The sequence below is a fragment of the Myotis myotis genome, unplaced genomic scaffold (assembly GCF_014108235.1).
Source record: "Myotis myotis isolate mMyoMyo1 unplaced genomic scaffold, mMyoMyo1.p scaffold_m19_p_17, whole genome shotgun sequence".
NCBI lineage: Eukaryota > Metazoa > Chordata > Mammalia > Chiroptera > Vespertilionidae > Myotis > Myotis myotis.
Window position 1 is genome coordinate 8,786,421 of NW_023416321.1, and position 25,872 is coordinate 8,812,292.

General features: G+C 54.9%; 2 protein-coding genes across 6 annotated transcripts; one reads left to right on the forward strand and one right to left on the reverse strand.

Moving 5' to 3' along the window:
* Nucleotides 1-2,066: 2,066 nt before the first annotated feature.
* On the reverse strand, nt 2,067-6,281 carry RPL19 (ribosomal protein L19). 2 transcript variants are annotated; one of them, XM_036341450.1, is made up of 6 exons: nt 6,132-6,281; nt 5,206-5,312; nt 4,110-4,232; nt 3,349-3,469; nt 2,466-2,576; nt 2,067-2,270 (listed from the first exon to the last, which is right to left on the reverse strand). In XM_036341450.1, the coding sequence occupies exons 1-6, from the start codon at nt 6,134-6,136 to the stop codon at nt 2,147-2,149; spliced, it is 591 nt and encodes a 196-aa protein (XP_036197343.1). In that variant the 5' UTR covers nt 6,137-6,281; the 3' UTR covers nt 2,067-2,146. The 2 variants fall into 2 exon arrangements, with proteins under 2 accessions (XP_036197343.1, XP_036197344.1); XM_036341451.1 differs by lacking the exon at nt 6,132-6,281 and adding an exon at nt 5,646-5,778.
* Nucleotides 6,282-8,504: 2,223 nt separating this feature from the next.
* On the forward strand, nt 8,505-25,744 carry CACNB1 (calcium voltage-gated channel auxiliary subunit beta 1). 4 transcript variants are annotated; one of them, XM_036341722.1, is made up of 14 exons: nt 8,505-8,771; nt 11,077-11,163; nt 14,078-14,197; nt 15,078-15,200; nt 15,740-15,876; nt 16,097-16,173; nt 16,578-16,732; nt 17,839-17,919; nt 18,331-18,389; nt 18,558-18,667; nt 18,825-18,976; nt 21,636-21,731; nt 22,159-22,344; nt 24,035-25,743. In XM_036341722.1, exons 1-14 carry the CDS (start codon nt 8,685-8,687, stop codon nt 24,500-24,502), a joined length of 1,938 nt encoding a protein of 645 aa, XP_036197615.1. In that variant the 5' UTR covers nt 8,505-8,684; the 3' UTR covers nt 24,503-25,743. The 4 variants fall into 4 exon arrangements, with proteins under 4 accessions (XP_036197615.1, XP_036197616.1, XP_036197619.1 ...); XM_036341723.1 differs by lacking the exon at nt 16,578-16,732 and adding an exon at nt 17,564-17,583; XM_036341726.1 differs by lacking the exon at nt 24,035-25,743 and having other exon boundaries at nt 8,506-8,771; nt 22,159-22,562.
* The last annotated feature ends 128 nt before the right edge of the window (nt 25,745-25,872 follow it).

The window sequence follows — 25,872 nt, forward strand, 5'->3', positions numbered from 1 at the left end:
AGGAAGTAACTAAACCCAAAGCTTCCCAAGAGACTCCCACAACCCATGACCCTTCCCTCCCCGGCCAACCCTCCCCACAACCCAAAATGTGAGGCAGTTTTCTGCAACCACCGGTGAGAGAACAGCACCATCTCCTGGTCCAGGGTAGTAACCGGTTTCTGTGCTGCAAGCAGGAGCCAGGTGCGGGTGCCATGTTTGTTGCCATAACCTCCTCTCTGTCGCTCTTTAACTGCCTGAAGGGAGTGGAGGTGGAGTGGCCTCCAATGGCCTTCCTCCTCTGGTCCATGACTGGGAAGGGGTCCCATACTCCAACTGAGAGCTTGTCCAAGGCCCTCCCCATCTAGGCCACAGCTTCCCCACTCGGGATGACAAAGGATTGGAGCAAGAGCTAAAAAATGAAGTGCATAGAGGCTGCCACAGTAGCAACAGGGCACCCTCAAACCAGTGCTCTCGTCCCAGGCTCTGATGCACGTGGCTGGTGGAGGTCCTCTGGACATTTCTCACTGGATCTGTGCTTCCCTGCCTTGGGCCACTCACTTCCCCCATCTGGTCCAGACTGGGCAAGGACAGTCGAGGCAGAGCTGGAGAGGGGTCTGAGGTCCCCAAGACTTTAGCCCTGCCTTTCCCAAGTGCAGATGAGAATGTCTGCCAAGTACACCCCCTGAAGGCCAATTGGCTTTGTATTGGTCCCCCAAAACAAAAATTCCTCAGGAGAGGGGTGGAGGGCAGGGAGGTACTAGCTAGGACATGTGTCCATATAAAGGAGGTGGCCGCTTCTATGCAACCTTCCTCCCAACCCAGACTTCTTCCTCATCCGAGTCGACACTCCTGTATTTAACTGGCTGACACCCTCCACCTGGACCTCTGTCCAGCAAACTGCCACCCACTCAATATACCTAAAGAGCAGCTCTTCTAGCCCTTTTTCCCACCTCAAATGGTTCCTTCTCATCACTAAAGGAATCCCCTGCCAGTCCTCCAAAGCTCAAGGCCTTGGGACCACCCCAGACTTCTTCCTCAGCCTCCAAAATCAATGTATACCGAGCTGTTTCACTTCCTAAATATCTTGAATCCCCTTTTCCCACCCCAACACTACATTAGCTTTGTGTGAATCCAAATGTCTGCAAAACAAAGATAGTAACAACCCTACTTGAAAATGTTGCGAAGACTAGAATTATGTTAAAGTACTGGGCTCTCAGTTATTTTATTGTAAAACTGGCAGTTATTACTCCCAGTAATAGTTGCAAAATAAAACTTACTTCCTATTTGTAAAAGGGGCTACAATTTACTAAGCAACTCACAATGGCTGACAAGCTTTTGTATGTCATGTGCCTTTTTCCAATTTCTGAGAAAAGCCTTTTCTTTTATCCCCTATGTGATGGGTATAAGCCCCACCCCCCCAAAACATGATAGGACCGGAATGTAAAGATTTAGAAATTGTGATGCTCAGTGACAGCTTGTTACACCTCAATACAGCTGTTTAGGGAAGTCCAGGTGTAATTTCTGGACTCATGTTATAGGACAGCTTTCAACCTAGGACCTCAGTGCCCAGTGAGAAGTGTAAGCACTGTACTTGCTGTTATTTTTAATACTATGTGACAACTATTGGTTCACAACCAACATTTGAGACCACTTTTAAGGCGCCACCCATGCTCTGCTATGAAAGCATTTCTGAAGCACAGTATTTTGGAGGCTTGGGTAGAAGCCATTCTTTCCCTCCCTACAAAGTGGCTCTACACCCCACTAAAACAATGTAAAACACACACAAATCCCCTCTATCATGGATGGAGAGGTCACGAGTCAAGAGATGTAACAGCGCCCCTGGAAGGGCCTGTATCTGCCCTCAGTGTGGTCATTCTGAATAGTGAAGACCCGCCCTGGCCAGGTAGCTCAGTTGATTAGTGTTGTCCTGATATACCAAGGTTTTGGGTTTAAGCCCCACTCAGGGCATAACAAGAACCAATCAAGGCATAAACAAGGGGAACAAATCAATGTTTCTCCCTCCCTCCCTCTCTAAAATAAATACGTAAGTGAAGACCCACAATCAGTAACTTTGGAAGAAGCAGAGAGGTAGGTGAGGCTGCTTTTATTAAATGACTGAACCATGGAATTGCCAAGGCCACTATGTACAGGTAAGAGAGGTGAAGCTTTATTTCTTGGTCTCTTCCTCCTTGGACAGAGTCTTGATGATCTCCTCCTTCTTGGCCTGGAGCCGCTCTTCACGGCGCTTGCGGGCTTCCTTGGTCTTAGACCTGCGGGCCTCGGCCTGGTCACTGAGAAATGGAAGAGAAAAGATGGGTCAGAGAGGCTGCTGGGAGATGGAAGCACATGCTCAGTTCTCAATATGAAGAACTCCCACTTCAACTAACCTACAGTCCCTACCCCGCCTGTCTCAGAGGAACACTTGTAATAATAAAAGTCAAAGAACCTGCCCCATGACACAGAGGCCAATTCCTGAAGAAACTTACGCCAGAAGCTTCTTGCGAGCCTTGTCTGCCTTCAGCTTGTGGATGTGTTCCATGAGAATCCGCTTGTTTTTGAACACGTTACCCTTCACTTTCAGGTACAGGCTGTGGTACCTGCAGGATGTAGGGAGCAAGAGGTTCTAGCCAGCCGTGGGCAAACTACGGCCCGCGGAGCCGAAAGAGCGGAGGGTTCTCTTGCTCTCCCCTCCGCTCCTTCGCCAGCAGCAGTGTTAACATGGCAACGTCGGGAAACACGGCCGCAGCTCCTTCTTCTGAGTCCAGTTTAAGAACCCATTGTGGCCCTCGAGTCAAAAAGTTTGCCCACCCCTGTATCTAGCCAGTGATGGGATCAGAGGTTGGCCCCTCCACACCAAGTAAGTCCCTAAAGCGTGTAGGGTTCCTTTCCTCTCTTCTATTGCCGATGAACTACTTTCCCCCAAACCAAAACTTTCTGGCCATGAGAGCTCGTCCGGCAGAGAAGTCAACACTCTGCCTGTCCAGATGACGTATGGGGGTGGGTGAGAAGATAAACAGCTGGCCCTGGCTGAGCAGCTCAGTTGGTTAGTGCTGCCCCAATACGTCAAGGTTGTGGGTTCTATCCTCATCCCCGGTCAGGGCACATATAGAGGTCAACCAATGAATGTATAACTAAGTGGAACACATTGATGTCTGTTCCCCAACCCCCTCTAAAAAAAACAACAAACAAAAAACAACAAACCCACAAAAAAAACCACCAAAATAGGACAGAATGAAAGAATTTTCTAAGCTTACTCAACACACATAGCTCCCTAGCCCAGGCCAATGAGCTAGAATTGTGTCTGCACAAAAAACAAGCCATCAGAGCAGCAAATGGGTCTTGCTGGGCCCAAGAGGAAGACATGCTTACATGTGGCGGTCGATCTTCTTAGATTCACGGTATCTTCTGAGAAGCCGGCGAAGAATCCTCATCCTCCTCATCCAGGTCACTTTCTCAGGCATTCGAGCGTTGGCGGTACCCTTTCGCTTACCTGCAGGCAAGATGAGTGAGGTCCACTCTCGTGCATTTAGATCTCAAGGGAGTTATTCAAGCCAGCTGACTGGTCATAATGATAGCTACCAACTTCCACCTTGTGAAAACCTTTATAATTCACTAGGTCATGTGCCAAATGCTTTCTATCATTTTAAGTAACATTTCCATCTTACAGATGATCCCAAGTATTTTATTTCTTTCATTTATTAAATTTTAAAGGAAGCATAAAGAAGGCAATTCTTCCCCATATATTTTGCACAGAATGTGGATATGATGGGTACACACCAAGGCAGCATGAAAGGGGCTTTAAAGGTGGTGTGACCTTCATCTCCCTAAATCATCCTGACCTTTTTTGAAAGTGGTTTTAGAATTTATCGGACATTTTCAAGTACCAAGTAGAATCCTTGGCATAGGGTAGGTGCTCAAGAAATGTGACCTCTTTCTACCAATACTGTACTTTCAATTTCCACGCTAGCGCCAACTTTCTGATTTGCAGAGAAAGCACATCAAATATCAGAGTAAGAAAAGGGCTCAAGATTAATTAGACAGACTGGGAAGGAAAAGATCCTAAATACATTTCAGTCTAGACTTAAACATCCATCATTTCTTAAGTCTTAGAGGAAGAAGAATGCACTAACCTATGCCCATATGCCTGCCCTTCCTGCGGGCCAAGGTGTTTTTCCGGCATCGAGCCCGGGAATGGACAGTCACAGGCTTCCGGATGATCAGCCCATCTTTGATCAGCTTCCGAATCTGCTGCCCTAGAAAAACATCATGTACCTGGTCAGTCAGATAGGGCCTCGCTCCAAGAACACAAGTCATAACCCAGAGTTTAAATAGGACAGACCACAGACACTGTGTACACTCCCAGCCCAGTGGTCTCAAAAACTTCCCCCCACTTTTAGGCATTTTGTAGCATACTCAAAATATCCATCACCATGTCCCAGTAAGAATCCTGCTAGGTCCATTTAACCAAAATCCTTGTTACCTCCACTCCTTCTTGGTAACTTCCCATTCACTGGCCCTCTACACCGCGTGCCTGCCTTGGCTATAAACTCTGCCTGCCTGTGCTGTATTTGGATTTGAGCCCACTCTTCCTCCCCCTCCCCCACTGTAAAAGCCCATTTGCAGTGGTTCCTGTACCTATCGCAATGATCCCAAATAAAGTCTGCCTTACAACTGTCACCGAATACTTTTCCCCCCGTAATATTATATGGAAGTATTGTGGTATGATGCTCTCTGTAGGACTGACATCTATTTGCCTCGAGTATGCCAACAGGATCTCCTCAGTCTGAGGCCCCAGGTCTTCCCACATCATTATTTCCTTGGTCATTTCTACCCCCCAGTGCCTGTACTCTCTTCATAAATCCTTCACAGAGCTATAAAACAGAGTATCCACTCTAGGAATAGTCATTAATATAATAACACTGGGTGGTTCCATTAACTTGTGCTGTTTGTTTTTTCCTAGGAAGAGCTAAAACGAAATCCTAGCTCTTTTATTTACTTTTTAATTAAAAAAATTTTTTTTTGCTATGAACAGTTTGTCCATTAATTTCTATCCTGCCATTTTGGCAAATGGCCGGAATAAAAATTCTGGCATCTCCATTATTTCTGTGATCCCTCCATTTTATAAGACCTCGCAGACTATAAAGTCAACACGACTATGTCGTCTTCCGTCTCATGAAGAATGAGTGAGGGGTAGGGCGAGGAAGGAGCACAGACCCAAGAACTCACGGGAGTTGGCGTTGGCGATTTCATTGGTCTCATTGGGGTCCAACCAGACCTTCTTTTTGCCACAGCGGAGGACGCTGGAGGCAAGCCTCTTCTGAAGCCTGAGCATGCTGCGGCAAACGGAAAGAACGCACGGTCAGGCCCTGGGAGCCACTGCCAGGCAGGAACGAGAACCCCCGCACATCTGCCCTCCCGAGTCTTCCAAGGCGGTGAGCCTAACCCACGGGGAAGTGGGTGCGCATGCGCACACAAGCGTTAGGGGGCAAACTCGTCCCCACCACTAAGACTTTTGCCATCACACCCCCAGATCTTCCCTGTATCATTCCCTCTCGCCTCTGGCAAATGAGAACGGGTGAAATCAGAGTGAAGAGGGGGCTTATGCTCGTCCTGGGATTCAGCTCTAAAAACAAGCGTTTAGCGTGAAGAACCCGGGGCCAGGAGACCTGATGTGCTAGTCTAGTCCTTTGCTTCCCGGGCTCGTTTCCTTCGTCTCATCACAGCAAGAAGCGGGATTCGGCTGGCCTTAGAGTTCTCTTATGGGCGGTCTAGGGAGGCGCTAGGCTTCGCCCCATGTTGGCAGCCGGAGGCCTGGGACCCAATCACATAGGCGCGGAGATCGGCTCGGATGCAGGAGCGCCCCGCGAGCATGGAGGCCGGGGCCTAGTCACCGCCGCCACCCGCGTGGGTCGCCCCGATCCGCGTGCGGCGCGGCGCCCCGCCTTCCCGCGGCCTGCAGTTCTCGGGACGCTCCGCCAGCCCAACCCTCTCCAGGCCGGGGCCTGGGGTGCCGGGCCGCCCGACCCCAAACTCGGGGACCCGCCGCGTCAGGGTCGCCTCCACCTCATCTCCCCATCGGGGGCCACGGTCCCGCGCCCCGCCATCCCTCGGCAGCCGGGATCACCCCAGGCCGGAGACCCGCGAGCGCTCACCTCATGGCTGCGGCCGCAGCGGCGAAAGGAAAGACTCACTCCGGCCGGGCTCCTCCCATTATCTGTGAAGGGGAGAGGCCATCCCCCGCTCCGCTTCCAGCCGTATTCCCCTCTTGTCCTTTCATCTTCCGCCATCCTGAACTTACTTACATCGTGTGTCAATACCCGAGATGATAGAAGCGTGATATCGGGAATCGTTTTAAACTTAAAAACATAAAAAGTATACCCCTTTGGTAAGGCAAAGTGGTACAGTCCGACTTCCTACTAGGCACGCGCAGCCGGGTGCCTGATCACGTGGTGAGTGGGAGCCGGATGTCAGCTGCATTGCGCAGGCGCGGTAGGGGATTTTTCTAGAGTGGCTCAGTCCTTGCAGGCACCCTGTATTCTCTACATTAGTGAATGAAGCGGAAGAAAATAATAGGGCACATATTAGGCAAAAGCCACCTTTTTATTCATTTTCTCGGTAGATCGGGAGCCCCTGGAGTGCAAAATAGGCCACCAAAGACATTAGCTTGTTTTTGCACCACTGTGGTTCTTAATCTCTTAGTGCCTCAACTTTCTCCTATGTAATATTTCCGTAACCCAGTTGTGAAAATCACGTGAGTTAATGTTTGCTACTCGCAAAGGGAAGCTTTAAGACAAGCTCCTTGATCGTAGGAAACTTGTTTGGCTTACACTGCACTACAGCAGGTTTAGAGCTTAGAGCATAGTAAACACTTGAAAAATAGTATTTTGGCTGAGTGAATGCATAGTTGTGAAAGTTTGAAAACAATTCGAATGACCGCACAACCCATAGTTCTTCCCCCCCTGGTCTGGCGTACCCAGTGCAAAAACCCAAGGAGAATATTCTGGGGTCCCAGAAACCTGGATCTGAGTGCTGGCTCCACCTGATTACCCCATCTCTATCTGAATTTTCCTGGCTGCTAAACAGAGCTCGGGTCAAAAAGGGAGAAAGAGGAGCAAAACTTATGCCACTTTCTCACAACACAATTAGTGTCATTGTCACGTTACAGCTAAGTGAGGTATCAGAAATGGAAAATCCAGGTCTTTCTGACTGCAAAACCTGTACCTTCTGTCATGCCAAGCTCTCTTGTGACCAATGGGCAGATGGGGACCCTGCTCCGATTGGATCTGCTCATAGGACAATGCTAATGGGTTTCAGCTGCAATCTCTCTGAAAGCGATGTTATCAGAAAAACAATGTAGGCTGGCCATCTACTTGTTGCAGGCCGGCCTTATATCAGGGTCACTAAACCTGGGCAAATCTCCATTCTACTTCTCACCTCTCCTCTTTGTGGAGCAGCGGGAGGGGTAGATTAGGGAGATAACAGGTCCTCCTGTCATGACTGACCCCTACACAGCACCTTACAACATCTCCAAAGGCCCCAGCAATCCATCATTTAATTTCATTTCCCCCCATCCTCCCAATAATCCCAGGCGACAAAGATACCACAGTACTGGCAACCCCATTTTTCAAAAAAGGTGTAGTGATTTGTCCAGGGCCACATGACCAGAAGGAGCCTGAGCCAAACTGGCACCAAGGTCTCTTGCCAGAATCCCCTACTCCTTTTCTCTCCGAAGATCATGCATGGTAAGTGGAGTCCAGGCCTTGGATATTTGTCCCCAAATAAGGATGAAGAGGGAGCAATCCTAGGTCAATGGTCATTAGATCTGATTTTAGCCAGTCTCTCCTCTCAGCTCATTTCTTCGTCCTTTTTCTTCTCTCTTCCAAAGAACACGGACCTCACCCAGCCCCAATCCCGGCCTTTTGGAAGGGCCTGGGATACTAGCAGCCAGGACAGACGGACTCCTGGGTCCCTGGGATTTCGTGTGCTCAGCTGGGACTCCCTTTGGACACCCTCCCCACTCCAGCCTCAGCCCCCCGCCGGCCAGCCCAGAGTTAGAGGCGGGGAGGGGACTCCGTTTGGTTCCAGGGGGCCTGAGCTCACACAGGGGAGAGAGCAGTTAAAGCCGGTCCCCGGGACCGAGACGATCCGGTGGCCCAAGCTGGAACGGGGAGACCAGCTAGGAAGAGCGGTTTGGGACGGAAGGGGGGCGCGGTGCCAGCCACGCTAAGCCGCGTTACACCTCCATTAGCGCTTGGCATCCCCTGGCAGACCGCCACCCCCGGCCCCCAACCCTCAGGCGAGTTTCTCACCCCCACCCCTGCCCCCGCAGCGTGGGCCGCCTTCACCCCGGGCGGGTCGGAGGCCCGCGCGCGCTCTGCCCGGGGCCAGGAGGGGCGCGCTTCCCGCCAGCCGCCCGGCCATTGTCCGCGCGGAGCCCGCGGAGGGGCTGCGGGGGGCGGGGCCGGGGCGGGCGGAGGGGCGGGGGGAGATGCTGAGCCTTCGGGGGCGGAGGCGGCGGCGGCGGCGGCGGCGGCAGAGGAGCGAGGGGAGGAGGGAGGGACGGCAGGAAGAGGGCAGCCGCAGGCAGGGCCAGGTGGCTGGATCCGGTGCTGGCTGCGCGGCGCCGCTCGCGGTTCCTACGGCCTCTCGTGCGCTGAGGGCGCCCGGCGGGGCCGGGCCGGCGGCCGGAGGGGAGGCTCCTCTCCATGGTCCAGAAGACCAGCATGTCGCGGGGCCCTTACCCACCCTCCCAGGAGATCCCCATGGAGGTCTTCGACCCCAGCCCACCACAGGTGAGGCGCAGAGGCTGGCTGGAGGGGCCGCGGGGAGGCAGGGGCTATGAGCTCGGCGCGGAGCGGAGCGGGGCGCCTGCTCGCCCCCAGCCCCTGCGGGTTCATGATGGATGGGCGCTTGGCCCGGAATGGGGCTGCGGGTTTGCGGAGCCGGAGGAGGCAGGCGGAGCGCCTGTCACCCTCGCTTCCTCGTGTCCCTGCCGCTCGGGGACAGGTTCCAGTGGGCTGAGAGTGGGGGTGCTGGCGGGGGGATCCCGGGGTTGAGGGAGGCTGGAGAGCGAGCTCAGGCAAAGGGGGCGACGCAGAGCACGCTCTTGGGCGCCGGGCGGGGGTGGGTGGGGCGGGGGTGGCTCTGGGCGATGGCCGAGGCGCTAGTCAGAGGGCGGCGCCAGCAGGCCTTCGGAGCCGCAGACCGTGGCCCTGGAGAGTGGGGAAGGGGCCAGGCTCCCATTCCGGCCACGTCAGCTACACCCCTTGTATTGGACCAGCTCCTCGCCCCCAACACCCACGTTCTCGCTCTCCGCCAGTCCTCCCCTCCCCCTCAGCCCCGGGAAAATGCCTCCAAAGTTTGGAAAGTTGGATGGATGCCAACTCACTGTCCTGGAGGGGAAGAAGCTGTGTTACCTGGGGGAGGAGGTCTGCTGCCCCGCCCCCACGAACACTCAGCTGTGCCCACGGGTGACTCCGAGGAGGGGGCATTCTCGGGTGTGGTGGGTGCCCCTGCATGACGAGCAAGGTCTGGGCTGGTTCCTCTGGGCACGTCCTTCTCTAACCTGGCAACACCCCAAGGCCGGGATGGCATTAACTCTTTTCTGGCTGTGGCCAGAGTGGAGCAACTGTAACCGCCCTGATAATGTGGTTAATCTGCATGTGTGTGTGGCGGGGGTCAGGTCAGGCCTAAAAATACCTCCTCCTCCACCCCCGGCCCCTTGGAGCCTGCGAGGCAGCTGACTGGCCTTTCTTTCAGCTGTCCCTTGTCCTCTGGGTGCCACTCCCTTTTCCCAGCCTGGGGTGGTGGTGTGAGAGCGAGTCGGAGCTTCCTGGGTGATCCTCTTAAGTTTGTAGGGATCCCCAGTTCCAGGGGTAGGGTGTATGTCTGGTTTAAAGAGAGGTGGAGGAGGGAGGATTCTGGGGTTCCCAGGTGCCCTTCTTTGCCATCTATTCATCCTCCTCCTGGTACTTGGGCCCAAGGAACCAGAGATCCTAGTCTGGTCATGGCGTAGGTACCTTCTTTGGTAAAGAAATTCTAGGATGCAGGCTGGGGGCACGGGCGTGGAGGGCCCAAACCCTCATTCATCATGACCCCCTCCTCTGGCCTGGCCTGGGGTCAGTGTGTGTGTGTGAGCTGGGGAGGGCTAAGAAGCAGCCCCTTTCAGGAGGCCTGGACATAGCTGCATGTGCGGCTGTTTGCGTGGTCAGGCAGTGTCCACTGCAGCCAAGACGAGAGCCTCCTCAGTGAGACTGAGCCCGCCTACCCCAGGGGCTTGTGGGAGCTGTCTCCTCGGCTCATCTTGGGGCAGGGCCAGGGGGCATTTAGACGGATGCAGCCTGGTGGGTGCCATAGGGACAGGATGCTGGCAGTGGCAGCCGGGGGTTAGTGGGAGGGTGCTCGATCCCTCTTGCCCCCTTGGGGAGAGGTGAGGCCTGAGAAAAAGTCCTGCCAGGGTAGGGGTGCCCCATGGCCGTGGGCCAGGGTTAGAAGTTTACTTACCACACACCGCACCCCCTCCCCGGAAATCTAGTGTGGGGTCTCCTAGAGCTGAAAGCTGCCCATCCCCTCCCCGCTCTGCAAAAAAGGAAAGCAGGAGTTGGGCACAAGAAAAGCCAAGCGGGGCCCTATTGGCAATTGGCAGTTCCTCTTCTCTCTAGGGGCCACAGCACACTCAGCCTGCTCCCCTCCAGCTGAGGGGGAGCGGGAGAGGGACTTTCCCCAGGTTTCTTCACCACCACCACCACCACCCCCCCCCCAGCCCTGCAGGCGGCTTCTCCCTTCCCTCCAGGCCTCTGCAGCCTGCCCAGCATCTTAATTAGCTTTGCTGCCTAATGAGCCTCCAGCTACTCAGTGCCTCCCCCTTCCCAGCCCCTCTGGCTTAGTTTGAGGGCTCTCTTGCACTGTCCCCCGACCCCATGGCTGTGGTCTGTGCCCTCCCTCCCCTTCGGGCTGTACCATCTCAGGAAGAATATGGGGGGCTGTTCAGATCAGGGAATGATATTTGCAAGGCTTCGCTGTAGCTCTAGCCCCATAGGGTAAGGGCTGGGAAGGGGCCTTTCTGATCCCACTCTTGTCCCTTCCTGGCTCCTCCAGGGCAAATACAGCAAGAGGAAAGGACGGTTCAAAAGGTCGGACGGGAGCACATCCTCGGATACCACATCCAACAGCTTTGTGCGCCAGGTAACGGGCATGCTGGGCCGAGAGGAGGGAGGTGGCTGGCTGCTGGAGCCCAGCTTTGGTGAGCTGGGTCTGAGGCTTTCTCCCGGCACCCTCCCCCATGCCATTTGTCGCCTGCCTGGAACCACCCATCATGCTGACACCCCATGACCTCTCCTGCCTGTACTGTCAGCTGTAACCACGCCCTCAGCCCCCGCCCAGCCCCTCCCCCAGCACCAGGCACCAACCCTGTTGCCTGCCTGCGTCATCTCATTCAGGGACAGCCTGGCTTGCCTCCTAGCTTGCTTCAGGCTGTCACCCACTCCCCCTGCCGGCTGTCTGCTTCCACGTCCTCCCCCAGAATCTGTGACAGCGTTGGGTAGAGGCAAGTCCTAAGAAATGAGGAGCCAGGACATTTGAGTCCCTGGAGCCCTGGTCAGGTGTGGGTCAGGGAAAGGCGCTCCTCATATCCAGATGTGACTGTTCTTTAATATGCAGAGAGAACGGGTGTTGAAGGAGGTGGGGTACTGGCAGGAGGGAGATGATCTGAGAAAGGACTTTAGCCCAGCACCCCTGACTGAAGGCAGGGTCACTGAACAGCTTTCTGGGGTCTTCTGTGCTCAGTCAGGAAGACGCCGTTCTCATCTCTGTTCTAAGCCTCAACCCCAGGCCATCTCAGGCTCAGGGAGAAGCAAGTGGTTGCTATGACTACAGAGCATCTCAACAAAAAAGGGAGAGGGGCTTGGGATCAGACAAGGAAAAGGAGTGCGTTGAAGAGGAAGCGGGCGGGGCATATGAGGGCAGGGGTAGTTGGGAGGAAGGGTCCTCTGGAGGTCAAGCCCCCTCTTGGACCAGGAGAGGGAGGATGGTACCAGGCAGATCCACCACAGATGGGAGTGAGGCCCTTCTTTTTGATTCCTGTTTCCCCAGCACTTGGCACATGTGAGCCCAGGAAAGGCACCCTTCATCCTAGCATCTCTTAGGTATACAGACAGGAAGTCCTTTCCTCAGTCTCCTTCATCCCTCCTGTTGCAGGACTGGGCTAGGACCAGGCTAGGAAGAATGATGCTGTGCTCTCAGTGTAACTCCTCTTGACAGAAAAAGGACTTGGTTCCCTCAGTGTTTGGTAACCCAGGTTGTCAGACCCCAGTCTCTAATCCTTTCTCCTCTCATCTCCCTAGCCCTGACCCCCAGTAGGTGGCAGGGAGTGGGGGGGGCAGTCCTTGCCACATCTCTGAGCTAAATATACCCTAGCAGTTTGCACATGTAGCAACTCTGCTTGTAATCTGAGCCCCCTGGGGGAGCGGGCAGTTTGGGCCACCTCCTCGGCCAGCGGGGCCAGGCACTGAGGGCGCTGTGATGGAGGCGCCCAGCCGGACCCTCGTGGTGGTGAGCTGGGGATGGGGGCAGGGTGGGAGCAGCCCCTCAAGGAAGCCTGCCTCTCTGCCTCCTCACTGTTTCCCTGTCTCCTGCCGTTCCTGCCATGTCTGTGTGCGTGCATGTGCGTGAACGCGTGTGCATGTGTGTGTCGGTTAGTAGGTGCCTCTCTGTCACTCTCTCTGGCTCTCTGTGCATCTGTCTCCCTGACTCTGAGTACTCCCGTCGGGAGGGGTGAAGAGTGGTCATCGAACTGGTTTCCACTCTCCTTCCTTTACGTCTCTTTTCCAGCTTCTGTTGGAAGTGACTTCACCCCCCACCTCCAACCTGTCCCCTCACGAGTCTCCCATTTTCATGATTTGGCTGGGAAAAGGATGGACAACCGCACTAGCTAATGACCAGGGCCCTCTGAGGGAGGTGGGACTGTGTCTTCTCTCCTCAGGTCCCCTCCATACCAACTAATGGGCATTTCTGGACAAGTGACCCTTTCGTGCCCTCAGGAAAAAAAACCCCACACCTCCTCAGTCCTGTTCTTCCCCACGTCACCTTCCACCCCTTGTAGGAACAGCACCGCTGCTCAGACACACAAATCCACGCCTCCTGGCTCCTGCCCTAGGGTGCTGCACACCCTCAGGGACACTGACACCTAGGGTGCCCCCTGTATGTGTACCTGCTTGCATTCAGTCATGACATCCAGCACATACTATAGCACACACCCTCCTAAATGGACTTGAAGTTGCACATCCAAGCGCACCCATGAGTAAGCGTGTTCACTCACACTGGGGGTCTGGACTATTGGTGTCTTACACATGTGCCTGCATCGCTGAAGGAGTTATGCTCTGGGATGGTCGATGTGGTCCTGGCACACCCCCACTTCTGAGCCGGCCTTACCCCTGGCAGCTGCAGCCCTGGCGCTAAGGAAAGGCCTGCCCCGTGTCCTGCTCTTCACTGGCTTCTGCTGCCTGCACCATCTCAGGAATCTTGGACTTTCTTTTGTATCTTCTGGGAGCCTCAGGGTTGGGGCTCCCCTGGTTCTGCTGGGGGAGGTAGGATTCTGTCTTCCCTCACCCTTGAGCACAAGACAGCAGAACTTTTGGCGGCCCCGTCATGCCGAGAAGGCTGCCCACTGCCAACAGTGCAGAAAGCTCAGGCCTGTGCTGGTGGCTACAGTCCCTGGAAGGACCCACTGGGCTTCTGCTGAGTCTGTCTCAGCTGGTGCTGAGGGGCGGGGAAGGAACGAGGAGCAGGGAGGGGAGATTCGTCCCCTGGCACTCCTCTATTGCGCTGCCCCTATCAGGTTCCTGCCCCTCCCGGGGCCCCGAGCAGCTGTCCTTGGACCTGCCTTAACCCCTGGCTCACTGCCGTCACCCTTTCTAGGGCCACACCTTTCTTGTGGGCCTGCAAACGTCAGTCCCTTCTAATACCACCTTCTTCTAGCCCCGTGGCATCGTGCTGGGCTGCCTGGAGCTTGAGGCATCCATGATGGGTGGCATCTCCATGCCTTCTGAGGCCCAGGAGCTGGGGAGGCAGTGATGGCCCTCAGCTGGCCCTGTCATTTCAGGGCTCAGCGGAGTCCTACACCAGCCGTCCATCGGACTCTGATGTGTCTCTGGAAGAGGACCGAGAAGCCTTAAGGAAGGAGGCAGAGCGCCAGGCATTAGCCCAGCTTGAGAAAGCCAAGGTGAGAAAGAAGGGAGGGGCTGTGCTGTCCTATTCCTACCCCCCCACCCCCATCCCCCCCCCGCCCTCCGGCTTTAGAGACAGCCTAGAAAGACCCTGGGTCAAGTCTTGGCCCAGCCACTTCCTAGCTGGTATACCCGTGGGCCTCAGTGGGCCTTTGTCTTTCACCTATAAAATGTGGGCTCGAAACCTGCCTGCTTATACAGTACCATGTGTCTGATACTGTTTCCACACATAATAGGAGCTTGAGAAGTGCTAAAAACTTACACTTCTTTCTGGAGTCAATCTTCCCGGGCTGCTCTTACTACCTGTACAGTGATCCTAGGCAAGTCACTTAACCTTTCTGAACTTTAGCCTCCTCATTCATTAAAATGAAGATAATAATACTTCTTAGGATTTTTGTGATAAATAAATGAGATAATGCATGTGAAACATGTAACTCAGTACCTGGCACACTAAACAGTAGCTTATTATTATTACTAGAGGCCCGATGCATGAAATTCGTGCAAGGGGCTCAGCTCTCGCAGCCCTGGCTTCGTCCGGAAGGTCGTTCAGCTGTCCGGTCTAATCAGCATATTACGCTTTTATTATTATAGATTATTATTATTCCTTTTGGGTGTCGTTCTGGGCTTCCCCCACCCCTAATACTTATCACTCCCCAGTGTCCCCCTCCACCCTGAGAGGGCTGAGTTCTACTTTTTGCTTTTTCATTGTGAAATTTAACACATATGCAAAAACCCTACCAAACCATTGGGTATAGCTTTTAATGAAGAATTGATGAAACAAACCTCCACATAATCACCACCCCAGTCAAGAAGTTGTACATTTTTATATTTTGGTCTAACCCTCTGGTTGTCCCCCTCCCTGTGCGCCTCCTCTAGACCAAGCCGGTGGCATTTGCTGTTCGGACAAATGTCGGCTACAACCCATCTCCAGGGGATGAGGTGCCTGTGCAGGGAGTGGCCATCACCTTCGAGCCCAAGGACTTCCTGCACATCAAAGAGGTGGAGAGAGCACTTGGCATCTGGAGGGTAGTGGGTACCAGGGGAGGGGCATCTGGAGAAAGACTTCTGAGCCAAGCAGAGCTGGGCTGAGGCTGCTGTGCCGCCTTAGACAAATCTTTCCACCTCTCTGAGCCTCATTGGTGAAACGGGGTGGTCATGCCCAGGTCACAAGGCCGTTGGGTAGGATTGTGATGAGGCCTGTAAGTGGAGTGGCAGCTTGCCAGGCACACGTAGGTGCCAGCGTGTGCTTTTCTCCCCGCCTTTCCAGGGCAGGACGGACACGTGGGGAAGAAGGACTCTCAGAACAGGGATGTGCTGGGGGCAGGGTGATCCATGGCCCAGGAGGATGCTGGTCCTGGAGTGGTCCTGAAAATTGGGGCTGTCCTCAGAGGCTGGAGCCAGGGGTGGGGCTCTTTGAGGGGGCCACCCCCTGGTCAGGGTAGGCAACTCCGAGGGTAGTTTCCCCTGCAGGGTGGCTGCTGGCTTGCACCTCCAATCTCCCTCTTGGTCTCTCCCACCCCACCTGCCGTTGTTTGCAGAAATACAATAATGACTGGTGGATCGGGCGACTGGTAAAGGAGGGCTGTGAGGTTGGCTTCATCCCTAGCCCCGTCAAGCTGGACAGCCTGCGTCTGCTGCAGGAACAGAAGCTGCGCCAGAACCGCCTCAGCTCCAGGTGTCTGAGTGCAGGGGGGAGGGGGGCACTGCTAACCCCAGGAGAGGCCATTCAGCCAGGACCTGGCTTCAGGGTGGCCCTGAGGGCACAGAGCTGCCTGTGGTATCGCCCGTGGGGTTGGAGAATCTTGGGGGCAGGGCAGCATGTGAGAGAACGAGATTCCCCCACCCTCACACCCACCCCTTAGCTCACAGTTCCATTTGCCTCTCTACCCACACAGCAAATCAGGTGACAACTCCAGCTCCAGCCTGGGAGACGTGGTGACTGGCACCCGCCGCCCCACACCCCCTGCCAGTGGTAAGAGCTGCTGCCTCCCCAGGGAGTCATGGGGGAGCTTCTGGGTGGGGTGGTCTCCCCACTGCCCTTCCCTTCCTTCCCCTGCAGTAGAGGGTACCCCATTCCTGAGTCCTCCACACACATCCAGGGGTCCCCTCTCCATGAAGAGTAGGGCACCCCTCGAGCTGGGCCAGTCAGCACCCATCCTCTCATGTCTCTCCTCTCCCATTTCTTTGGTAGCTCCATTTCTCTGCCTGACCCCCCTCCCCCTCCCCCTGTTCATTTCTCCCAGCCCTGTTCCATTCACCTCTTCTTCTTTCTTTTTCCCCCATCCCATCCCCGCGTTCTGTATTTGTGTCTCCCTGTCCATCTCACTCCCCCCCACCTCGCCTCCCTCCTCCCTCTCTCCTGACTCTCCGGTCCAGGTAATGAAATGACTAACTTAGCATTTGAACTAGACCCCCTAGAGTTAGAGGACGAGGAGGCTGAGCTTGGAGAGCCCGGTGGCTCTGCCAAGACTAGTGTTAGCAGTGTCACCACCCCGTCACCTCATGGCAAACGCATCTCCTTCTTCAAGAAGGTAATCCTTGCTGGGTTCTTGTAAGAGGGGAGGAGGTCAGGGCCCAGACCTTGGGGCTGGGGGGAGGGGGCCGGAGTGGATTCAGATGTGGTAGCAGCCTGATTCTGTGGGAGGGGGGGGACCGGGGCTTCCTGCTGAGGAGGCAGGAGGGGTGGATGGCACAGAGGACAGGCGTGTCTATCTCCACACAAAACCCTCCCTGGCCCACTCCACAGGAAAGGGTAGTTCCTGAAATCCAAGCACCCCTTCCCTTGGAAAGCTGCCCCCCTCCCCAACCAGGAGTAGAACCTGGTAGTAATGAAACCTGACCTTTCCCCTCACTGCCATTGTGATCTCCCATGTTTGCCCCCCACACCCCTCAAATGTGAAGGGGGCGTGGAACGGGGACCCTTCTTTGCCCTTTTCAGACTCCATGGGTTTTAGGTGGGCATGTGGGGGTCTACTGGCTGCAGAGCAGGACAGTTAAGAGAATTCTTAAAATGGGCAAGTTGGCTGTACTGGGGCAAGAGGTGGGCACCAAATGAGGGGCTGTCAGCCTTCCCAGCTCTTCTCCAAGACCCAGAAAGAGGGTCTTGGTATGTCTGAATATTCCCAAGTCCCCTGACAGTCTGGCTCCCAGCCCTGATCCAGGGCCACCTCTGGCTCCCCCTGGCATGGGGTCCCGTCCCTCTCTCTGGCTCTGTCTGTCACTAACACGCATGCCCTGTTATCTCTCCTCGTCTGCCCGCTCTCCCTTCCCTCTCTTGTCCTGGCTCCTTCCTTGCCCTCTGCCCCTGCCTGGGTGCCCTCCTTTCTCTCCCTCCTCCCCCTCTTGGCAATCTCTGGACCCAGCCAAACAGAAGCAGAAATCGGTGAGTATCACAGCTTTCTGTGTCCCCCCTCCCCACCCTTTGGGATGAGCTAGGGGGATCTTCTAACACCCATTCCCATATCTGCCCCATTTCCCCACCCTTCCTGGTTCTCCCTGCCGTCCCTCCCCACCCCCATCCTGATCCCCACATCTGGGCTCTGGGACCAGCGGGAGGAGCGGGTGCATGGGGGAGGCTGGGGGAGAGGGGCTAATGCCATCTCCACTCTGGGGTTTCCCCTCCCTGCCTCCCCTCCAGACAGAGCATGTGCCCCCCTATGACGTGGTGCCTTCCATGAGGCCCATCATCCTGGTGGGACCGTCGCTCAAGGGCTATGAGGTAGGAGCCCGTAGCGGGGAGTGGACCCAGAGGGGCCCAGACCTTCAGAGAGACTCCAGAGCTTTCGAAGGGCCCGCGTTCCCGGGTATCTTCCCCAGAGGGCTACCGACCTTCAGAGAAATTTCCCAGAGGGGCCCCACCCACAGGGAGACCCACTCAGAGGGTCGAGTTCCTCCCCCCAAAGCCCCAGAAGCGTCCTCGCAGAGGAACCACCTAGAAGAACCATTGGAATCTGAGAGCTCATTGGAGGCTCCTCAGACTCAGAAGACGCCTCCTTCCCCCAGGGTCCCATTCATTTCAGGAATTTAAGAAGAAAATGGCGTGGGAGGGTGCATCTACCCAGCAGCCCACTCTTGCTGAGTGGCTTTTTTAAACACCTGACTTCTCCCCCACCCCACATCCCACCCTCAGGTTACAGACATGATGCAGAAGGCTTTGTTTGACTTCTTGAAGCATCGGTTTGATGGCAGGTAAGACCCCGGGAGCTAGGTCCCCACTGCTGCTGGGGATGGGCAGGATGGCTTGAGTGATAATTTGGGACTCTCGGACTGAGGGGTAGGAGGCAGGCCTGGAGCCTGCGGAGCGGGCAGGGCATCCTAGCCCGCCTGAGCTCTGACTCCCTGTGCCCCACGCCCCAGGATCTCCATCACTCGGGTGACAGCGGACATTTCCCTGGCTAAGCGCTCAGTCCTCAACAACCCCAGCAAACACATCATCATCGAGCGCTCCAACACACGCTCCAGCCTGGGTGAGCCCACCCCTCAAACCCCCCCATCCCCTGCTTTCTGGGGCCAGAGGTGGGAGGAGAGCGGGGGGGGGGCATCTCCAAAAGTGTTCTATCCACCCGCTGCCTCCTGGGGGGCTCCCTTACATTCCCCCTTTTCCATGACTCCATGTACCGCCAGCTGAGGTTCAGAGCGAGATCGAGCGAATCTTCGAGCTGGCCCGGACCCTTCAGTTGGTTGCTCTGGACGCCGACACCATCAACCATCCGGCCCAACTCTCCAAGACCTCACTGGCCCCCATCATTGTTTACATCAAGATCACCTCTCCCAAGGTGGGTGCAGAGGCCGGACCCGAGAGGGGACAGGAGCTCTCGGGAGTCCAGCTGCCTGTGTCAATCCCAGCTGCTGCTTACTAATGATGTGGCTGAATCACCCCAGCCGTACTTTCCTGCTCTGTAAAACTCCGTCACATGGATATTGTGAAGATTCAACCTAATGTGAATACTTAGGACTTAGCAAAGGTTCCGGTATAATGGACCTCATCATGTATTAGCTATTAATACTCTATAGATCTTAATATAAATGTTATTATTAGGGTCATGCAGGCCAGTCCCCTATCTCTGCTCTGGTTAACCTCCCACTCTTGATCCAGAAAACTGGAATTCTGTGCGTGTTGTCCCAGTGTCACCCAGCTACTTGACAGCTGGGAGGTCCTTCCTGCCTTTTGGTTTCGGCCCTTTGTGCTGCACTGTCCTCACGTGGACCTTGATGGAGATGAAATCTGTAGGATTTACTTCTTTGTCATATTGCAGCCCCGTTAGTCTCCCCTCCTAGATGTTAATGGGGGAGGAGCGTGCAGGGTGAGTGTAGGTGAAGAAGTGGGGGTTTGTGACGCATGGAGGACAAGTGTAGGTGAAGGATTTGAAGTTAGAAGACAGCATGGCGTTCAAATCCGAGCGGTGGTTGGCTTATTAATTAGATTTTGTTGGGGGGGTTTTTTGGTTGTTATTTTTTATTGAAATTGAGGCCTCTGACCTCCTTTTCTTCCCCTGTAGAATGGGGATTATACTCCCTCCCTGGTGTTAATTGTTGAGAGGGTTTGAGGTAATGACGTAAAGAGCCCAGAGTTTGCCCTAACCAGTTTGGCTCAGTGGATAGAGCGTCGGCCTGCGGACTGAAAGGTCCCAGGTTCGATTCCGGTCAAGGGCATGTACCTTGGTTGCGAGCACATCCCCAGTAGGGGGTATGATCGATGTTTCTCTCTCATCCATGTTTCTAACTCTCTATCCCTCTCCCTTCCTCTCCGTAAAAAATCAATAAAATATATTTTAAAATAATAATAAATAAATAAAGAGCCCATAGTTCATGATGGCAACCAGGGGTGGTAACTGTTATTACCTCATGAGAGCACCCTGGGAGCTGAGCACCCGTTCCTTAAACTTTCTGAGTCCTAAGTTTCTAATGAGCATAAAGGTGATGATGAATCTAAGTACTTCCTGGAGTGGTTGAAAGGATCCAATAAGATCGCAACAACACTTTGTGATCTAGAAAGTACCAGTATGCCCATCCCCCATGGACGAGCAACTGACTGAAATTTAAGGTGGGGACTCTTTGAGAGTCCAGACTGCCTGGGTTTATGTCCCAGGGCTGCCACTTGCCCGCTCTGTGCTCCTTTGGCAAGTCACCTGACATCTCTCTGCCTCAGTGTCCTCATCTGTAAAATAGGGATCCTCAGGTAGTGATTGTGAAGACCAAGTAAATAGATTAACCACGCAAAGTGGCTGGTACCTACTAAGCACTATATCTACTTTATTGTTTAAAAGATTTTTATTTACAGAAGATTTGCAAGAATAGCCCAAAGAACTCCCATCCTTTGAATGCCCTTCACTTGGATTTGCTAATTTTTTAACAGCTTTATTGGGATATAATTTACGTACCATTCAATTCAGCCATTTAAAGTGTGCAATTCAGTTTTCTTCAGATTGACTAACTTTCAACTTTTTGCCACATTTATTTTATCTTATGCATATATGTATGTATATATTATGTACACATAATGATTTGAGAGTAGGTTTAAGGTATTGTATGCCTTTATCCCACCATGTATTTCTTAAGAACAAGGACATTAATCACAGTATAACTGTCAGATTCAAGAAGTGTTATCTAGCCGAGACCGGTTTGGCTCAGTGGATAGAGCGTCGGCCTGCGGACTGAGAGGTCCCAGGTTCGATTCCGGTCAGGGGCATGTGCCTGGGTTGTGGGCATATCCCCAGTGGGAGATGTGCAGGAGGCAGCTGATCGATGATTCTCTCTCATCGATGTTTCTGACTCTCTGTCTCTCTCCCTTCCTCTCTGTAAAAAATCAATAAAATATATTAAAAAAAAAAAAAAAAAAAAAGAAGTGTTATCTAGAATGCAGTCCATCTTCAGCTTTCACCAAAGCCATGTGTCCTGATTGCATTGCATCAAGAGGCATATGACATTGGTTTGCCGCATCATTGGTGATGTTAGCTTTGATCATTTAGCTAAGGTTATGGGTTTGGTTCAGCTATTGTTATTATGATTGAGTGAAAATCATAGTAGTGGCCACCTAATGGGATTATTGTCGGGACTCAATGAATTGACCGTGTAAAAAGTACCAAATAGTGCCATTACGCAGCAGGTGCCCCATAAAGCATGGCTGTTGTTAACATGGAGGGGACGTTGGCCTAATGAAGCCTGTGAAGAAGGTTAGAGGAGCAGGGCTGTATGCCCTTCAGACAGCCACTGTGACGAGAACTTCTAGGACATGTTGGCATGAGATCCGGTAGAGAGCCTGGGCAGTGTGCAGGATGGATACAGAGCTGGTGAGGTGATGTCTAAAGAGGTGGCCAGGGCTGAGTCATCCAACATCCCCTCGCCCTGACACTGGCGCTCCACGCCACCTTTAACCAGGACCTGCCTCTCTGACTTGGTGCATTTCTGGGATTCCCTCTTCTCCCCCCAAACCAGGTACTTCAGAGGCTCATCAAGTCTCGAGGGAAGTCGCAGTCCAAACACCTCAATGTGCAAATAGCGGCCTCGGAGAAGCTGGCGCAGTGTCCGCCTGTGAGTGCTCAGACCCCGGGGCGGGGTGGGGGGGCGGCATTTGGATTCTGGTTTCCTCTGGCCTGCATGGGAGACAGAGTGGCCAGGAACACCAGGCTGGGTCCAGCGGTGCTGATGGACTTCTGGGAAGGAGTGCTGGGCAGGCAGTCACAGACTGGCTTCAAGCCCCAGAAGTACCACTTCTGTTTGGGGGAGTCTGGGCCTTAAATCTAGAATGAGGGAGTTGGACTATGTGGGTGCCAAGAGCCTTTGTGGTTCTGCCAGTGCCCATCTGAGAGCCCCCCTTCTCTTCCTGGACATCCAGAAGCCTCTTTTTAACTTTGCCCTTCAACCCCTTGACTCTCCGCCCACTTTGCCCAGGCCATACCCACAACCCCTAGGTCCTGCCTGGCTCATCCTAGCCCTCCCCCTAACCCCGCCTCCACAGGAAATGTTTGACATCATCCTGGATGAGAACCAATTGGAGGATGCCTGTGAGCACTTGGCGGAATACTTGGAAGCCTATTGGAAGGCCACACACCCGCCCAGCAGCACTCCGCCTAACCCACTGCTGAACCGCACCATGGCTACTGCAGCTCTGGCTGCCAGCCCTGCCCCTGTCTCCAACCTCCAGGTACAGGTGCTCACCTCACTCAGGAGAAATCTCAGCTTCTGGGGTGGGCTGGAGGCCTCACAGCAGGCCGGGGCAGTGCCCCAGCTGCAGGAGCACGCCATGTAGGTACCCCCTCCTCCCCCATTTCCCCTCCTGCCCATGGCCGGGAATTGGAGAACAGGGATCATGGGGAAGGAAGGAAAGAGCTCTATTTTGTAAAAAAAATGTGGTGAGCAGCAGCTTCTGGTGTTTGTGGTTTGTTAATGGGATTGGGGCGGGCTGATGGTACTCCTTGGGCCTGGTGCCATAGGACTACATCCTCTGCCTTGGGGGCTTTTGGGTGTGAGGCCTGATTGGGGGCCCTGTAAGTCAAGTGACGTGGAAGAAAACACGGAGAAGACTCGCAGAGTCATTCGCTGGACCCCATGCCCATTTTAGACTCAAGAGTGGTCACAGTATTGTAGACCCAACAGAGCAGGGAATCCCACAACGCAGGGGCCTTTAAACCCAAAGCCACTGTCCCCTTCCCTAGAGCCCTAACCACAGGAAGCCCCTCAGAAGGGACCCGGAATGTAGCATCTTCTGTGATTGATGCTGAACCTTCCATTCTGCTCCCAGTTAAACAGATTCCAGGAAAGGCCCTCGTGTGGGTGCCCCGCCCTGCCTCTCCCTCCTCCCGTGGGAGCCATGGCCCATCCCCGAGATCACATCATGACGTATTTGATTCTCCATTAGAGCCAGAAAAAAAAACCATTCTAGACCATTGCTTTTCAAATTCATTCGCTGAGTCTTATGTGGAAGCTCAGTAGAAGCCATCCTTGCTCTGCTCAGAGGGAGCTAGTGGCTTGGCCTCCACTTCACCTCCACGGGGACCCCTGAAGCACTGCTGTGCCCTCCCACTCCACCCCAGATCTCAGGGGAACAGTTTGGAAACTGCTGCTCTCATCTCCATCGCACCACCACAGAGAAACTGGGCCACAGGAAGGGGAGTCAGTTCCTTAGCATTACCCAACTTAAAGGGGCAGGACTAGGACCCAGGCCTCTTTGCACCCTCCCAGTGGCCTCTGTGATGGAAGTGGCCATCAGGCCATGTGGCATTTGGTGCTGAGGACATGGGGCCACCTCATCATCTCCTGTGGGGATGGAGACCCATCAGCTTTTCCTATCTTGCTGCTTTGAAAGTCTCTGCTGGGGGCAGAGGAGGAATTCCATCATTCAACCTGGGTCAGGGAGTGTGGGGTTCTAGAACCCTCTGATGAGGGTCTGGTTTGGGCGGAAGGAGCTGGGGTTAGTGAGCTTGAGCTGAAATCCCCTGAGTGTATTTGGAAAACTGGAGCAATGACTAACCCAATCGACCACTAACGAGTGGCAATACTAATGAGCTGTTAATGATGATTTACCCCAAAACAGCATTAGTGACGTGTGTTGAGGAAGCGATGACTAATCGTTCATGGGGTCTGTGTCATGGTAGCCGGGAGAGTTCAGGCCTCAGGCGGGGGAAGGTGGGGCGCCCCCTTCCCTCCTAACAAAGGAGCACATGCCCTGAGGTCCGGGCTCTAGAGTCCTTGGCCGGGCTCCATCCCCTAGAGCCAGCCCCCTCCTCCCTCAGCCAGGCTGGTGCCTCGGTGCCAACACTAACCTGCATTGCCTTGTTGTGTTTCTCTCACCCCTGCCCGATCTGCATGGTGTGTGCCGTCTGTCTGCTAACCAGGGACCCTACCTTGCTTCTGGGGACCAGTCGCTGGACCGGGCCACCGGGGAGCATGCCAGCGTGCACGAGTACCCGGGGGAGCTGGGCCAGCCCCCAGGCCTTTACCCCAGCAGCCACCACCCACCAGGCCGGGTGGGCACCGTGCGGGCACTGTCCCGCCAAGACACGTTTGATGCCGACGCCTCTGGCAACCGAAATTCTACCTACACCGAGCTGGGCGACTCGTGCGTGGACATGGAGACCGATCCCTCCGAGGGGCCAGGGCTTGGAGACCCCGCAGGGGGCAGTACCCCACCCGCTCGGCAGGGATCCTGGGAGGATGAAGAAAACGACTATGAAGAGGAGCTGACTGACAACCGGAATCGTGGCCGCAATAAGGCCCGCTACTGCGCGGAGGGCGGGGGACCCGTGCTGGGGCGCAACAAGAACGAGCTGGAGGGCTGGGGGCGCGGTGTGTACATCCGCTGAGAGGCCGGGCCGCACTGGGAGGAAGGACTCTGAGCCCAGGGGAGGGAGGTGCAGCTCGCTCACCACCGGGGTGTGTCTTACCTCCAGGGGGCGCTTCTCTTTCAGATGCCTTTGCTCAGTGTCGGTTTTTTTTTAGGTGGTAGCGTCCCAGCTCCTGGGAGTCCCTTCCGCTCCAGCTGTAGGTCTTTATCTCCCTGCGGCGGGTGGATGGGGGATGCCCACCTGTCGGCGGTGTCTCCTTTCCCCTCCTCAGGGGGTCTCTCTCCCCTCCCTCCCCCAGAGAAAAGGTGCACTTCCTTAGCTCCTTCTACTTGGGACTCTCCATGGGGTGGCCCTTTCCCTACCTGGAGTAGTTGGGAAGGGTAGGGGGTTTTTGCTGGAGAGAGAGGCCACAGGCTTTTCCACGAGGGTTCTCTTCCCAAACTCCAGGCCCAGGGTCCCTCCTCATGCCCAACCCTCCCTCCCCCTCCCCCAGCTTTCTGGCAGCTGGAAGCCCCTTGGGGAGATGTCTGGGTAGAAACTGATGGGCATCAGATGTAGTGCCATCTGCCCACCCAGGACCTAACCCTGAGGAGTGGGCAATCGGAGACGCTCCCCCCCCCCCCCCCATGTCTCAGCCTTTACCTGCCCCAGGAATGAGCTTTGCCTACAATATCCCTTGCCTGCTGCCATCAGAAGAGGGGCCCTCCCTGTCCCTGTGTCACCTGGGTGTGGAGCCCATGGAACACTGGTCCGCCTCATTTTGAAACCAAAAACTGCTCCTTCATTCCCACCCCAAAACCCCAGGGGAGAGGCCCTTGGGGTTGGTGCCCAAGAAATGACCCCTGCCCCAGGGGTTGCCTCGGGACCACGGCTCTCCCCTGGGGGGCTTGGCTGCTGCTGCTCTGTATTTGCCTTTTGTTCTTTACCCACGTCCACTCCACTCCCCCCAGGAGAGGCCTTCCTATCCCCCTCTGACCTGGCTGTCCCTCGGCCTAGCATCCCCTTAGCCCAGCAGCCCTGCCCTCCCCAGCATCCCAGCTGGGCCAGAGAGAGCCGATTGTGCCAACGAGGACTGGGCCCTGCCCGGCTGCCCACCTCAGGGATGGGCACCTCATGCCTGTCTCGCCACCTCCTGTGCCAATGTTGTCCCACCCCCCACCTGGGGGTGGGGTGCAGCTTCCACTTACTGGTTAGAAGAGACCACTGCCCAACCTTTCCTCCCCACCCCCCCACCCCACCCCCCGGTCTGGTATCATGTGCCTCCATCTGTCCCTCTGTCTTTACTCCCCTGGGAGTATTTTGCCACATATAAAACCACCATCCTGTCCTTTGCGGCAGCCTCCCAAGCCTGCTTTGTTCCCACAGGGGGGCGGGAGGGTGGGTGCAGG

What these genes read in the sequence shown, in the direction of transcription:
- RPL19 (XM_036341450.1), bottom strand. An exon ending in GGGCAGGCATATGGGCATAG is followed by an intron (nt 3,470 to 4,109) that starts GTTAGTGCATTC and finishes TCTTGCCTGCAG; the next exon opens with GTAAGCGAAAGGGTACCGCC. An exon ending in AAGAAGATCGACCGCCACAT is followed by an intron (nt 2,577 to 3,348) that starts GTAAGCATGTCT and finishes TACATCCTGCAG; the next exon opens with GTACCACAGCCTGTACCTGA.
- CACNB1 (XM_036341722.1), top strand. Translation starts at nt 8,685, where the DNA reads ATGGTCCAGAAGACCAGCATGTCGCGGGGCCCTTACCCACCCTCCCAG. An exon ending in TCGACCCCAGCCCACCACAG is followed by an intron (nt 8,772 to 11,076) that starts GTGAGGCGCAGA and finishes TGGCTCCTCCAG; the next exon opens with GGCAAATACAGCAAGAGGAA. An exon ending in CCCAGCTTGAGAAAGCCAAG is followed by an intron (nt 14,198 to 15,077) that starts GTGAGAAAGAAG and finishes CGCCTCCTCTAG; the next exon opens with ACCAAGCCGGTGGCATTTGC.